Source organism: Petaurus breviceps, unplaced genomic scaffold (assembly GCF_028583685.1).
Source record: "Petaurus breviceps papuanus isolate PSGF00001 unplaced genomic scaffold, PetGlider_PUasm1.0 156, whole genome shotgun sequence".
NCBI lineage: Eukaryota > Metazoa > Chordata > Mammalia > Diprotodontia > Petauridae > Petaurus > Petaurus breviceps.
In genome coordinates this window covers 9,503,299-9,516,782 of record NW_027185720.1, presented here as the reverse complement: position 1 = coordinate 9,516,782, position 13,484 = coordinate 9,503,299, and the positions used below count along the sequence as shown (strand labels likewise).

Here is a 13,484-nt window from a genome sequence, read left to right as displayed (position 1 = left end):
ACCCTGCTCAAGAAGCTTCAGTGGCTCCTTATTTCCACAAATAAGAAATACAAACCCTTCTGTTGAACATTTAGAGCCCTTTCTAGGCAGATTATGTATTACTTCCCTTCATTCACTCTACAAATAGCTTTCTCTCTGTTCTTTATACATAGTATATTTTTTATATACTTTATATACTTTATACATAGTACTCCATCTCCCCTCTCCATGACTTTGCACTGACTCTCCTCCATGAATAGAATGCCATCCTTGCTCATACACACCCCTTGGAATCCTTTAATTCCTTCAGGGTTTCACAGAGGACATAAAACTTTAGATAGACCTTAAAGGAAGACAGAATTTGTACTGGCAGAAAGAACAGGGTAGGTCATCCCGAGAGGGGGGGGGCATAGGGAGATTCAGGGGAACCTAAGGTCCTAGATTTGGAGCTAGAAGGAAACTTAGGGGTTATCCAGGACAACCCTCCCCCCAATTTTCCAGATGGGGAAACTGATGCCCAGAGAGAGAAGCCTAGGCTTGCACAGCTCTTAAGTGTCTGAGGTAAGATACTGATTGATCAGATAAGTAAGAAATAAAATAAAAGTGGTCTATCCCAGTTTAGGGATCCTTACATCTTCCCCTGTACCTACCACAAGGATTTGCACACAGTTAAGTACTTAATAAATGAGTGAGTGAATGATGAGCAATGTGGCCAAGTGGAAACAACGCCATCCTTGGAAATTGAGTGGGACCTGGGTTTCAATCTCTGCCTTAACATTTAATATCCATGTGAATTTAGACTACTACCTTGCCCTCCGTGAGCCTCAGTTTCCCCATGTGGATGATACTGTTTTCACAACTTAACTTTGCATGGCTATTTTCAGGAAAGCACTCTGCAATTCTGAAAGCTGTGAGCTGCAGCTAATTACATTGGAGGGTCTTTAATGACAGGCTCAAAGCTGGGACTCATTGTGCTGACGGCAATAGGGATCCAATGAAGATCTTTGAACAAGGTTATAACATGATTCAAGTGGAAAAATAAGAAAACTAATGCATAATTACCCAAATGTTTGGGAACTAGGGACTTTGTGATCTCTTTTGTTCTCTCCTTTACCTCTCCATTCACCCTTTCCAGTATCTTCACCTCCCAGCCCTCCTCCTCCTACACCACATTTTTGTCATATCTTCTTGTGAACTAGACTATAATAAGTGAGAAATGAAAAATAAATCAAGTTGCCTGCCTTTTTCTCCCATGTGTCACTGCAGAATTCTGCCCAGCTGGGAGTTGCCTATGATTCTGTCCAGTCTTCTTTCCAGAGGGCTCAGGCAATGAGATTTTCATGGTTTCTCTTGGAAAGCTGCCCTGTAGCATGACACTTCTCAGACAGGAATCTGCTTTATCTTTTGTTTTCTTATCATCCCAGCTTGAGTAGCCCCCTGATCTCCCTAAATACAGCAGTGTAGTACCTGGCACATAGTAGGTACTTTAAAAATACCGATTGATTGATTCCTTTCTCACCTAATACCATCAGCATATTTCTACCATTTGGCATTTATATAGGCACTAATGCATGCAAAGCACTTCATATATATGTATATATACACACACATATACATATATACATATGATATGTGTGTATATTTATGCACACATATACATATATACATGTATATAATATGTGTGTGTGTGTATATATATACATATATATATATAATTAGAACCTTAAAACCTCTCTGAAGGACTACCAGCATTATTATTGTTTCCAGATTACATGTGAGGACACTGGGGGGATCTGAAAGCTTAAATGGCTTGGCTTGACTCACATATCTGTTAAGGGTCAGAAGGGAGATTTGAGTTTAGATCTTCTTTGGACCAGATTTGGTACGCTGACCACTATGCCTTCTGTGCTTCCTTCTTACATCATAGGGAACCTGACTAGATCTGGCCAAATAATTTTTCTTTTGCATTTTTCTTTCTTACCTGCTGGCCACTTTCTAATATACCTTGGGCAGGCCACTCAGCCTTCTCTTTTCACCCAAACCAGAATCTCAATTGGGTTGGCCATCTGACCTGCACCCATTAGGCTTGACTGGTTGAGACATGAATGTGCCTCCAAGGAATGGCATGACCAACTGACCTGCAATTATATGTTAGTCACAACTGTTCTCCACTTGTCAATATCTCATTCTTCTTAAAATATCTAATAGGGGAGGCATTGAACTAGGGGATCCCGGGTTAATTGCCATCTCCTGCCATTAATTTGCTGTGTGACCTTGGCAAAGAACTTGCTCTCTCTGGGAAATGTTTCCTTGTCTTTGTACTTGATGTTCTCTAAGCTAGCTCTAAATTCTAGGGTCCTATGGTTTAATCATTGACAGGTCCTTCCTCCACCTGAGACTCTTGACTGTACCACTTAGTAATTATATGACCTTGGACAAATAACTTTACCTCTCTGGCTGCAGTTTCCTTAGAATACTTTTAGTCCCTAACTCACAAGTTGTTTGTGCCTCAAAAAACAAAACAAAGCAAAACCCTAATATTTTTATTAGATTTTTTCTTTTTCTTTGGGGGGGGGCACATCTTGTGGTATCACAGAAAGATCACTGATATTGGAATCAAATATCCTACCTTTGTCATTTCTAATTTTATAACTTTGGACAAGACTCATTCTCTAAGCATCCATTTCTTTATCTTATCTGGAAGATGAGGGGATTAGAATAGGAGTTATTTAGTTTTCTAAGGTCCCCCCTTGCTTGGAATAGATTAATGAATGAATACTTCCCAGGTGTCATTCAGCGTGTTAAGCACTGGTAACACAAATAGAAATTTTATCAACCTGTGGCTCAGGGTATCACAAGGTGGGCCCAAAGTCAGGAAGATCTGACTTCAAGTCTAGCCTCAAACACTTCTTAGCTGTTTGGCCCAAGGCAAATCCTATAATCTCTGCCTGCCTCAGTTTCTTCAACTGTAAAATGAGGACACAGCTGCACCTACCTTGCAGATGAGATCTTATTGGGTATGCTGGTCTCCTGACTGTTCCATGAACAAGGCCTCCATCTCTGGCTTCAGGCACTCACTGTACCCTGTGCCTGGAATGTTCTCCCTCATCCACTCTGAATGCCCATCCTCCTGGCTTCCTTTAAGTCCTAATGAAAATCCCATCTTTTACTAGAAGGCTTCTCTCATCCCAGGCCTTCCTTCTGTTGATTATTTCCTATAGCTTGCATTGTGTACATTTATTGGCATGTTTTCTCCCCAGTTGAATTATAAGCTCCTTGAGGGCAGGGACTGTCTTTTGTCTTTGTTTTTTTTTTATTATTATCCCTGACACATAGTAGTAGGTGTTTAATAACGGTTATTCCTTCCTTCCCTCCTTCCCTCCCTCTGCTATGAATGGATCTGTAGTTTGATCAATGTGAAGAATTCCCAATGTAGAAATCCCCTTCCCTGACACAGATCAGCAAAGGCATCTGTCATGTAATTTACAGTTTTAGCAGATTGCCTGGGGCCATGTGAGATTAAATTATTTGTCCAGGATTGTAGAGTTGGCATTGCCAGAGACTTAACCCTAGGCCTTCTTGACTTAAGGTCACTGCTCTATGATACCATGCTCTCCTATCTCTTAAATGTGATATGGATATAAAATATAGTACACTGCTACATGAATGGCTAAATTAATCCATGAATCTGTGACCCTCCCAACATGGCCCTACCACCCTTTTAATAAAGGAGATTTGTTCAACTGGTACAAGAGAGAGGGGGTGGAAGGGAGGGGAGAGACAGAGAGAGAGAGAGAGAGAGAGAGAGAGAGAGAGAGAGAGAGAGAGAAGGAGGAGGAGGAGGAGGGACAGAGTGATGGAGGGAGGGAGAGAGGTGTGGGGAAGAGAGAAGAGGAATAATAACATTGCACAAAATGATTTTTTTAGAACTCACTGTTCAAGGGTAGAGACAGGCAGATTACAATTCCATTTGAGAGCTGAATTTCCACCCACTCCCACCCCCCCTGTTAATGTGTTGGGCCTCACAGGGCATGTAAGCAAAAGATGTGAGCAGGGGAGGAATGGCCAGAGAGGGTAAGCAAAGAACAGACCTTATAAAAACTGGGTTGTCTTCATTCTTGATCAGTTTGGAGACCTGAATACCTCCATGCACATGCAGTTCTCTCATGCTGGAGCACAGGAACAGTCCTGTGGAAAAAGCACTAGATTTGGAGTCAGAAGGCCTGGGTTCAAAGCCTAATTCTCCTACTTACCCCCTATGTGAAATTGGGTAAGTCACTAAGCTTCTCTGGGACTGTTTTCTCAGCTGGAAAAAGGAAGCACCAAAAAGGCAGCTAGGTTCCACAGTAGCTAGAGGGCTAGGACTGGCATCAGGAAGACCTGAGTTTCATTCCCCTCCTGACATGTACTGGCTGTGTGACCCTGAGCTAGTTTTCTAACACTTCTCTTTCTCAGATACTTCCTCTTTAAGCAGGGAGAAAAATGGCACCTGCCTCACAGGATTGTTGCGAGAATCACATTTCATAGCTAAAATTCATTCAGAAGACTGAAACCAGGGAGATTATCCTTGAACATTGCAGTCTGAGAAGGCACTGGTCCATTTGCCATGCTCAGGGAGTCCAAATGGAAATCCCTGTCCTGTGTGACATCAATTCCATTTGGACACCAGGATTGTAATACAGAACGCCAGACATGGAGTCAGGAGTGCAAATCCAGCCTCAGATACTCATTAGCTGTGTAACCCTGGGTCATAAGTCATTTAATCTGTCTGCCTCGGTTTCCCCATCTGTAAAATGGGGATAATAGTAGCATTTACCTCTCGGAGGTGTCTCGAGGATCAAACGAGATAATAATTATAAAATGCTTAGCATGGTGTTTGGTGTATAGCAAATACTCTGTAAATGGTGGTGCTGGTGGTGGTTGTCTTTGGTCTTTGCTTATTAGTTTTGCTTTCTGGATGCTGTGCTTGAGAGAGAATATTGATGTTCCAAAAAGCAAACAGAGAGAGTCAAGAATGCTGAGGGCTCTGTGAGTTTTGGCTCACAGTCGGAACTGGAGTTAGCCTAGAGAAGAAAGGACATTAGTTGAGTGAAGAGAATGAGGCATGATAGCTGCCTTCGTATTTTAGAAAAATAATCTAAGTAGTTTGTCGGGGGGTTTTCTGTGGCCCGAGACCAGGACTAGAAACGATAAAGTGAAAATGGCCAAGGCGCAAACACTGGATCAGTATAAGGAACAATCTCCTTAACACTAGATCAGTCCAAAAGGGGAATGGATTGCTTCTACAAAGAGTTAAGTTGAAGAGGGGAGACCTGAAGAGAATAAGAAAGATTTGGGCAAAGAGGGTTAGGGACTTGGTGTTTTACGAATGAGAAGGATTGCCGAGCAGCAGTGAGAACACGGCAGGAGTCAAATGTCTGGAATTGGCTGCAGCTAAATGACATGGCTTCCTTCCCCCAGCAGTTCTCAGTGGCCCAAGAGTAGGAATAGGAACAGAGGAAGCAATGGTGGGGAGTTGCCAGCATTGTGGAGAAATGAGACAGGTGTGACCAAGGTCAAGAGGAAGAAGGTTGTTAGAGGCATCGAGGCATTGTGTTCAGAATACTGGATTTGGCTTCAGAAGACCACCATTCGAATTCTGGCTTTATAACTAATTATGTGACCTTGGGCCAGGCATTTACCCCCCTAGGCCTCATCCATAAAGTGAGAGGTTGGACCAAGTGTCCTCAAATGTGCCTTCCAGCCCCAAATCTGTGATGTTTTGAACACATTTGAATCGACAGATAACGGACGCAGTAGTCAGCAGGTAAGTACAGGAAGCCAGAAGAGGAGTAATTGATAAGAAGAATGGGGGACGATGGGAGGATTAATGGTGATGATTAAATTAAAAAGCAACTTTAGCAGGAGTAGGTAAGGGCATTCAAGGTCAGATACATGCACAAGCGAAAGAAAAAAGGGGGGGCAAAGTAGATCTGCTTAGATTTTAGGAATCAGAAAGGAAACCGATTTGGCTGAGGTCGGCAGAATTGCAAGGCAGAAGTAGCTGGAGGGTTACATGCAGCTCCCCACCCACCTGAACGTGACCCAAGCCAGAGTAAAAATGTAATTGGGAAATATTTAACAAAATCAATAAAAACACAATAAAAAATCAATCATATGAATATGCAGTTTTCTAACTTAAAATGCAGCCTCAGGGAGCCGTCTGTAGTTCCGTGGCCCCTTTTCTATTTTACATCAATGGCATAAGGGGCTCATAAGATCGATAACAAACTTACCTTTCTGATTATGTTATACAAAGCTTTCAGTTATATCTGTACTGAGGATCCAGTGGAACAGTAACCGGGTCACAGACTTAGAGCAAAGAGGGCCTTTCTAGTTCAAATTCTCATTTTGTAGATGAAGAAATCAAGCATCCAGGATTATCCACATTCTTCCAGGTAAAAAAATGACCTAGCCAAGATTTGAACCCAGGTCCTTCTGAATTCAAAGCCAGCACAAACTCAGTTAAGAGACCAGAGTTGAAGGACTCTGTAGGACTTGAGGTCTTAGAGATAGAGGAGGTCTACCCTGAAGTCAGTCTTGAAGGATGGACATAATGAGAAGAGAAGTGACATCACTCTCGGTAAGGGGTGTGAGATAAGCCAAGACAGAGGAGGAGGAAAGTGCAATAAAAAATCCAAGGGTAATAAATAAACTAACTTGGCATTATGTACTGTGTTTCCCCGATAATAAGACACTGTCGTCTTATTTTTTTGGACAGAAAAACACCCGAGGGCTTATTTTCAGGGGAGGGCTTATTTTAATGAACATTGACAGCAATTTTAATAAACAGGAAAATGTGAACAAAAAAATGTACCAGCAAGCAAATCACTGGGGAAGAACAGGATGATGCACTCACTGCTGCAGCTCTGATTGGATGCAGCTCGGAGTGCGGCGTGCGTTTCACCCGGGGGGGTGGGGATGGTGCATACAGAGGGTACCATAATGTAGTGTGTAGCGCAGGGGATCACCTTCCCTACAGTAGCAATCTCAATAGGGCTTATTTTCGGGGGAGGGCTTATTTTAGAGGAATCTTACACAGTAAGGGGAGGGCTTATTTTCAGGATAGGTCTTATTATCGGGGAAACACGGGTAGGAAACAAGTGAGAGAAGATTTGAAAGGTAGGTTGAAGCAAGATTCTAAAGAGCCTTGAGTGTCAGAATAATGACACTGGCCTTCTTCAGCTAGCTGGGGCAAGGAAAGATTTTTGTGGAAGTTTTCCAAGCAAGAAAGGGATAAGGTAAAAGATACATTAGGAAGAAGGATCTGATAGCATGTGCAGAATGTATTAGAGGAAGGAGAGACTGAGTCTAGGAGGAACATCGGAGTCAGTTACATGAATCATAAGGTGACTCTTACTTCTGCGGAACTCAGTTTCTCCATCTGTAAAAGGAAGGGCTTGCACTACATACCTGTTATCTCTGATCCTCTAATCAATAACCCCCATGGCCTCTCCTCCGCTTAGGCAGCACCTAGTACTTGGTTAGTCATTGCTTTGCCTTGACATCAGTTCCCTGTTCAGCTTCCTGAGACATGTGAATCTGGGATTGACCTCTGTGGTGTCTCCTCTCCCAAACGTACAATCTTATCTTTTTTTTTTTTTTGGGGGGGGGGAGTAGTGATTCCTCCCTCCAACAAAATGCGTGCTTCTCTCCAAACTAATGAGAATTCATTTTATAGGAAGATTTAATAAAACCCTCTTATGGGTGTTTTACTGGGATCCATTTCCATGAATCTTGAGAATGAATTATATCACTGCATTTCTCTGGTGAGCTAACTTTGCCACTCTGTTCCCCTCCCTCCTCAGAAAAGGCAATTAACCCATGAGCAAGGCACCTCAACAGAGTCTTTTAATCAGCCAGTTCTTTCACCCATCCCCCAACTCCCTCCTTTGCTATAGGCTCCATTCCTTTCATAAATGGGTATAGGCAGTTTTACCATGACACAGCGAGACTGGTTTGTGTAAGGGATTTATAAGGAGGATGCCAAGTGGCAGCTGGACCTTCAGTAATAATGGAGAGTGAGAGGAAGCAAGGAAAGGGTCAGTGAGCCTTTGGCCAGTTTGGATGGAGTGGAGAATGCATGGAGAATAGGTGTCAGAAATATAAGGTGGGGTGGCATGAGGCTGTCGAGAGTATTGGAGGCATCGGGAAGCTAGCACATGCTTCTGAGGAGGATTTCCCACACAAAACAATAACAGCAACATTTGCTCTTTGGTGGCTTCCTTCCTCTGTGTTTTTGTATCCAAGTCCTTTGGCACCTAGAGCAGGGGCATCAAGTGAGCTAGTGAGTGTGTAGGAAGATAAGCTTCCCGTCACTCAAGTGACTCTTTGAGCAAGGGGGGAAGCCATGCCAGAACCCCCAGGAGTGCCTTCAGGAGGGCCAGCTCAGCCAATAGAGTTCGCAGTAGGAAGGGAGCTGGACTCAGAGTCAGGAAGACCTATGATGCGTTCTAGTCCTGCCTCAAGCACTTCCTAACTCTGTGACCCTGGGCAAATCATCATCAGACCCCTTTGAACCTCAGTGTCGTCCTTTATAAAGGGGGATAATAATAGCACCTACCTCACAGGGTGCTTTTGTGAATGTCCAGTAGACTTTAAAACCTTTCATACATCTTAAAGCGCTACATAAGCACCATCATTACTATTACTATTATTCTGTAGTAGGCACCCAGTAAATACTTTCTGAATGACTCTCAAAGTTGGGGTAGTAACACTTGGACTAGCTATCGCCCAGCAACATTGTGGGGAAAGCCCATTACAAAGGTTAAATCACCTTAGAGTGCTCAATGAGGTACCTAACATACCCTCGGTGCTTAATAAATGCCTGTCTACTTGTTGGCTTGATGGATAGGCCTGAGATATTGTCGGGCTGACTGCCGCTGATTCTTATGTTTTTCTCTTCCATTCTCTTGTTCAGGGGTGATCCTGCTGCTTCTGGATAAGCTTCGAAAGATGAAGTGGGAGCAGATGTGGAGGCTGACGGCAGAGAGGGAGCTAATGAGCATGCTTTCAACCTCACTGGCTGACCAGGTGAGAGCAGACCCATTACTAGGGAGGAACACTGAGGACATTCTAATGTTTTGCTTTGAAGACTGAGTTTATGGACTCATGGGAACTGATATTTAGAATTGGAAGGTATATGTGTGGTGCTTTCTGAAAACTAGGGCACCAAATTTGGAGTCAAAGGACCTCAGTTAGATCCCTTCTCTGCTACATATGAACCATGTCACCTGGGGCATAGCATGAAGCCACATCTGTAAAATGAAGGAGTTAGGCTGAAATAGTGGGATTCTCGAGCTGGATGGGCCTTCAGGAGCCACTTATTCTACACACAACTGAGACAAAGGGAGGTGAAGTGATCTGCCCAGGGGTTGGGAATTAGAGCCTCGATGGCCTTTGAAGTTCCTTCTAGTTCTAAATCTAAGGCCCTGAAATTCTATGACCATTTAGGTCTTTTTTTCTTAAATATTTTTTCAATTACATGTAAAAACCATTTTAACAAATTTTTACAATTTACAAATTTTTTTACAAAACTTGAACAATTTTAATTTTTTTTTAGAATTTTGAGTTCTAAATTCTCTTTATCCCTCTCTACTTCCCCCCATGGAGAAAGCACTCAATTTGATCATGGTTATATATGAGTAGGCAGCGAAAACATATTTCCATATCGGTCATGTTGTGAAAGAAAACATAGACAAAAAGAAAAGAAGAATAAGCAACATTTAAAAAGAAGCATGCTCTGATCTGCATGACCATCTAGGTCTTTGCCTAAGATCTACCAAGAGATGTTCCCTGGAGTTTCTTCTTACCATCCCCTTGGTTTTGATTTTCCAGGGGTCTTGGATCAAACACAAGTTGTATTGGACTTATGTTGTTGGACCCCAGACAGCAGAACACTGAGAAATTAATGGGGATGGCATAAAACCAGATTCTAGTTGTGTTAGGAGGAATGAATAATTAGAGCTGTCCCCAACTAGAATGGACTGACTAGAACACTGGGGAGGTTCCCTTTCTTTGGAAGTTCCAAGCAGAAACTACATGAGTTTCTAGGGGCTATGTTTATAACAAAGGACTATTTTGGGGTGTGGATTGGATTGACATACACTTAATTTGCTTCCAACTTTGAAACCACCTGTCTACCTGGAACAACCAAGATCATAGCCCTGGTATACCTTAGCAAATGGTCCCTCTGAAGTTCTGTATTTGAAGAAACTCTTCCCTTGATGGATAGCAATGAGTCACTCTGACCTTAGTGAGAAGGGAGTCCAGCCAACTGGTTCCCACCTCTGTTACTGGATCCATACCTAAATATTTAATTTCTCTGGTTCTCAGTTTCTTTATCTATAAATAAGGGGGTTGGACTAGATGACCTCTGGCTCTGGATCTATGAACTTTGTGAAATGCTCATTTGTTGATATTAATAAGTTCATAATGTGGGGAGGCTAGGTGGCGCAATGAATAGAACACTGGCCCCGGAGTCAGGAGGACCTGAGTTCAAATCCGGCCTTAGACACTTGACACACTTACTAGCTGTGTGACTTTGAGTAAGTCACTTAACCCCAATTGCCCTCCAAAAAAGCAAAAAAAAAAGTTCATAATAATAGAATAAATATACATGATAAAAATCAAATTGGGGAGGATTGATAAATCATTCATAGTCACCATATTTTATTGAGTCCCAATTGACTTGACTTTGTCTTGGAAATCTAGCAGTTTGGACCTTCAGGTTAGAAATGGAAAATTTCTTCATCCATCTAAGACTCTGGAGGCATGTAATTCACCTTCTGGTGCTGCCTGTTAGGAATTATTTAATGAGCTTGGCCATATGCTTGTGTCTCAGAGAAAAGCCCCAAAGGGTTAAAACTTTCCTTGATATGTCTGAACTCAATCACTAAATGGGAAATGTGCACTCCCAGCTCCTTGTGGAATCCTTGGCATATCTATCACAAAACTCCCAGAAAGTCCCAGAAATTGCTTCAGAGACTTCTTCTTCAGTTTGTCAGAGCAGTTGGGTGAAGGGACCAACTTTTCATAGTGCCATCTCTTCAGTGTTCTGGGTTCTTCATGTGAAGCCCATCCAGCAGCCCAAAGGGGGAAAGGAGGGATCCCATTGGCATGTGATACTTTACCTCATATAGAGAGACTCAAGGTGAGCCTACCTTTTTCCCTGATCATTTTTTTAAATACACTCCTTATAAGCTTCAAGACTTCTTTGAGCCAATGATATCTCTTCAATGAATCAATTAGTAAGCATTTACTAAATGCTCTCCATGTGCCAGGCACTGTGTTAAGTGCTGGGAATACAAAAACAAAGAACAAATAATCCCTCTTCTCAGGGAGCTTAAATTGTAACAGGGGATACTAGAAGTCTATACACAATTATATACAGAATAGAAAATTTTCACGTCCATTTGCCAAGATGAAAGGGCAGCTCAGTAACTTATTAAGGTCACTTTTTCTTCATTTAGCACTATTATATTCCTGGTTCTCAAATTTTCTCATGAGAACAGTGTCTCAGAATTAGACCATTTTAGAAATTTAGCCTGTGGCTGCCTCAGAAAGGCTTTATCACTTTCATCATGGTCCTTGCCTGGTGTCGGAAGACTGACCCCCAACCATAAGTCTGTACTGATACCAGCTGTAATTTGTAAATATCATTGTGCACACACCCTCCCCCAGAGAAGGGACGTGGAAACAGACCCAAAGATAATGTCCACAAGGAAATACCTCAGTGCAGCCAAACTCTTTCCCAAATCCTCAAAACTCATCAGAGGCTAAGATGCATTATCAAAACCAGAGAAAAATCTAGACTTCAAAAAAAGAAGCGAAACTTTGCTTCCCCTCTTCCCTAAACCCACCCCTGTATTTTCTTCCTTTCAGTTCTGTTGGAGCCTATTACAGGCTGCTCCATATAACAGTCTGTCAGACTCGTATCTCCCTGCTACCACTGTCTCCCTGCCACCACCTTTCAGAAACTAGCCAGAGAAGTGAGAGGGAGTGTTTCATAATGGAGAGAGTACCACACTGCAAGTCAAGAACACCAGGCTTCAGGGCTACCCCAAATGTTTACTGGGTCAATCATTAAACCTCTCTGTGCTTCAGTTTTCTAAATCACCAATTCAGAATGGCCCTTGAGGTCCCTTTCAGCTCTAAAACCATGATCCTAGGAGGTCGCTTAACCTCTAGTGCCTCAGTTTCCTCATCTGTAAATGAAGCTGAGATCCCTTCCAAATCTAAAACTATGAGCCTGGGAAGTCCGTTAATGGCTATGGACCACAAATTGTAAGCTCTTTGATGACTGGGACTATTTTTTTTACCTTTCTTTATATCTTCAGCATGTATCACAGTGCCTCACACATAATAGGGGCTTACTACATACTTTTTTTAAAAGCAATTGGGATTAAGTAACTTGCTCAAGGTTCCATGGCCAGTTTGTGTGTGTGTGGGTGGGTGGTGGTAAGTATCTGAGGCCAGAATCAATCCCAGGTCCTCCCGACTCCAGGACCACTGCTCTTACTCACTGCACCACCTAGCCACCCCTTAATACATACTTTTTGACTCAATTTCCTCATCTATAAAATGAGGTAGTTGAACTAAATGAATCTTAGGTCTCATCCAACTCAAAATTGATGTCCCTGATTTGATCCCTCAAAACCTCAGGTGTCTCATCTGTAAGAGATAGGGATTGGGTGTGATGGCCCCTACTGTCCCTTTTGACACTAAATCTGTGATCCAAAATCTATTCTGTTAGGGCACAGTGATGAGGTAGCTGAAATAATGGGTGGGACTTGACTAACTGTTGGCCTGGTTATGTCTCCTAGGATATCTTCAATGCTGTCATCAAACAGAATCCATTTCTCGTGTACCAGCTCCCCTGCTTCTGGAATGTCCAATTGTCTGACCACACTCGCTCTGAACAGTGTTACCGGGATGTGTCCGATCTAAAGGTAGGGTGAGCGTGGGCCATGATGGCAGCTGCTCCTTCTCTTCCTCCCCCAAATACTTCCCTGCAGGTAGAATGGAACATTCTCTAGTGAAAAAGTAAAGGAAGATTGGACAAGGCCTTCAGTGGGAAGCACTGGGCACACATCTTCTGTGCAGCTGGTGTTGAGAGAAAGAGAAATATGCTTTTCTTGCATGGCTTTTTTTCCTTTTGTAATTCAGGAAACTTGAGACCTTCTACCATCCCAGCCTAGCTCCTGAGAGCTAAGACAGCAAGGCCTTCTTTCCAACAATGCTTCTTGCTGTTTCTGTCTGAAGTCCTGTTCATTCTCCTCCTGGAAGCCCCTGGAAAGAAGATGAAAATAGATACACCCTCAGAAATCTACTACTTACTGAGGCAGAACTTTATTACAGAGGATTCACATAACAGGAACATGGAGATCAGATAGACAGATTGTGGATGGATGGATGGATGGATGGATGGATGGATGGATGGATGGATGGATGGATGGATGGATGGA

General features: G+C 42.7%; 1 protein-coding gene across 1 annotated transcript in view; it reads left to right on the top strand.

The window, feature by feature from the left end:
• The window catches only part of LOC138156618 (xylosyl- and glucuronyltransferase LARGE1), a 133,792-nt gene that overhangs the window by 33,178 nt on the left and 87,130 nt on the right, over positions 1 to 13,484 (top strand). Inside the window, exons 2-3 of the mRNA XM_069082025.1 lie at positions 8,939 to 9,051; positions 12,843 to 12,968. Coding sequence (XP_068938126.1) covers positions 8,974 to 9,051; positions 12,843 to 12,968 — 204 coding nt within the window. The 5' untranslated portion in view covers positions 8,939 to 8,973. The remainder of the gene's footprint in view (positions 1 to 8,938; positions 9,052 to 12,842; positions 12,969 to 13,484) is intronic.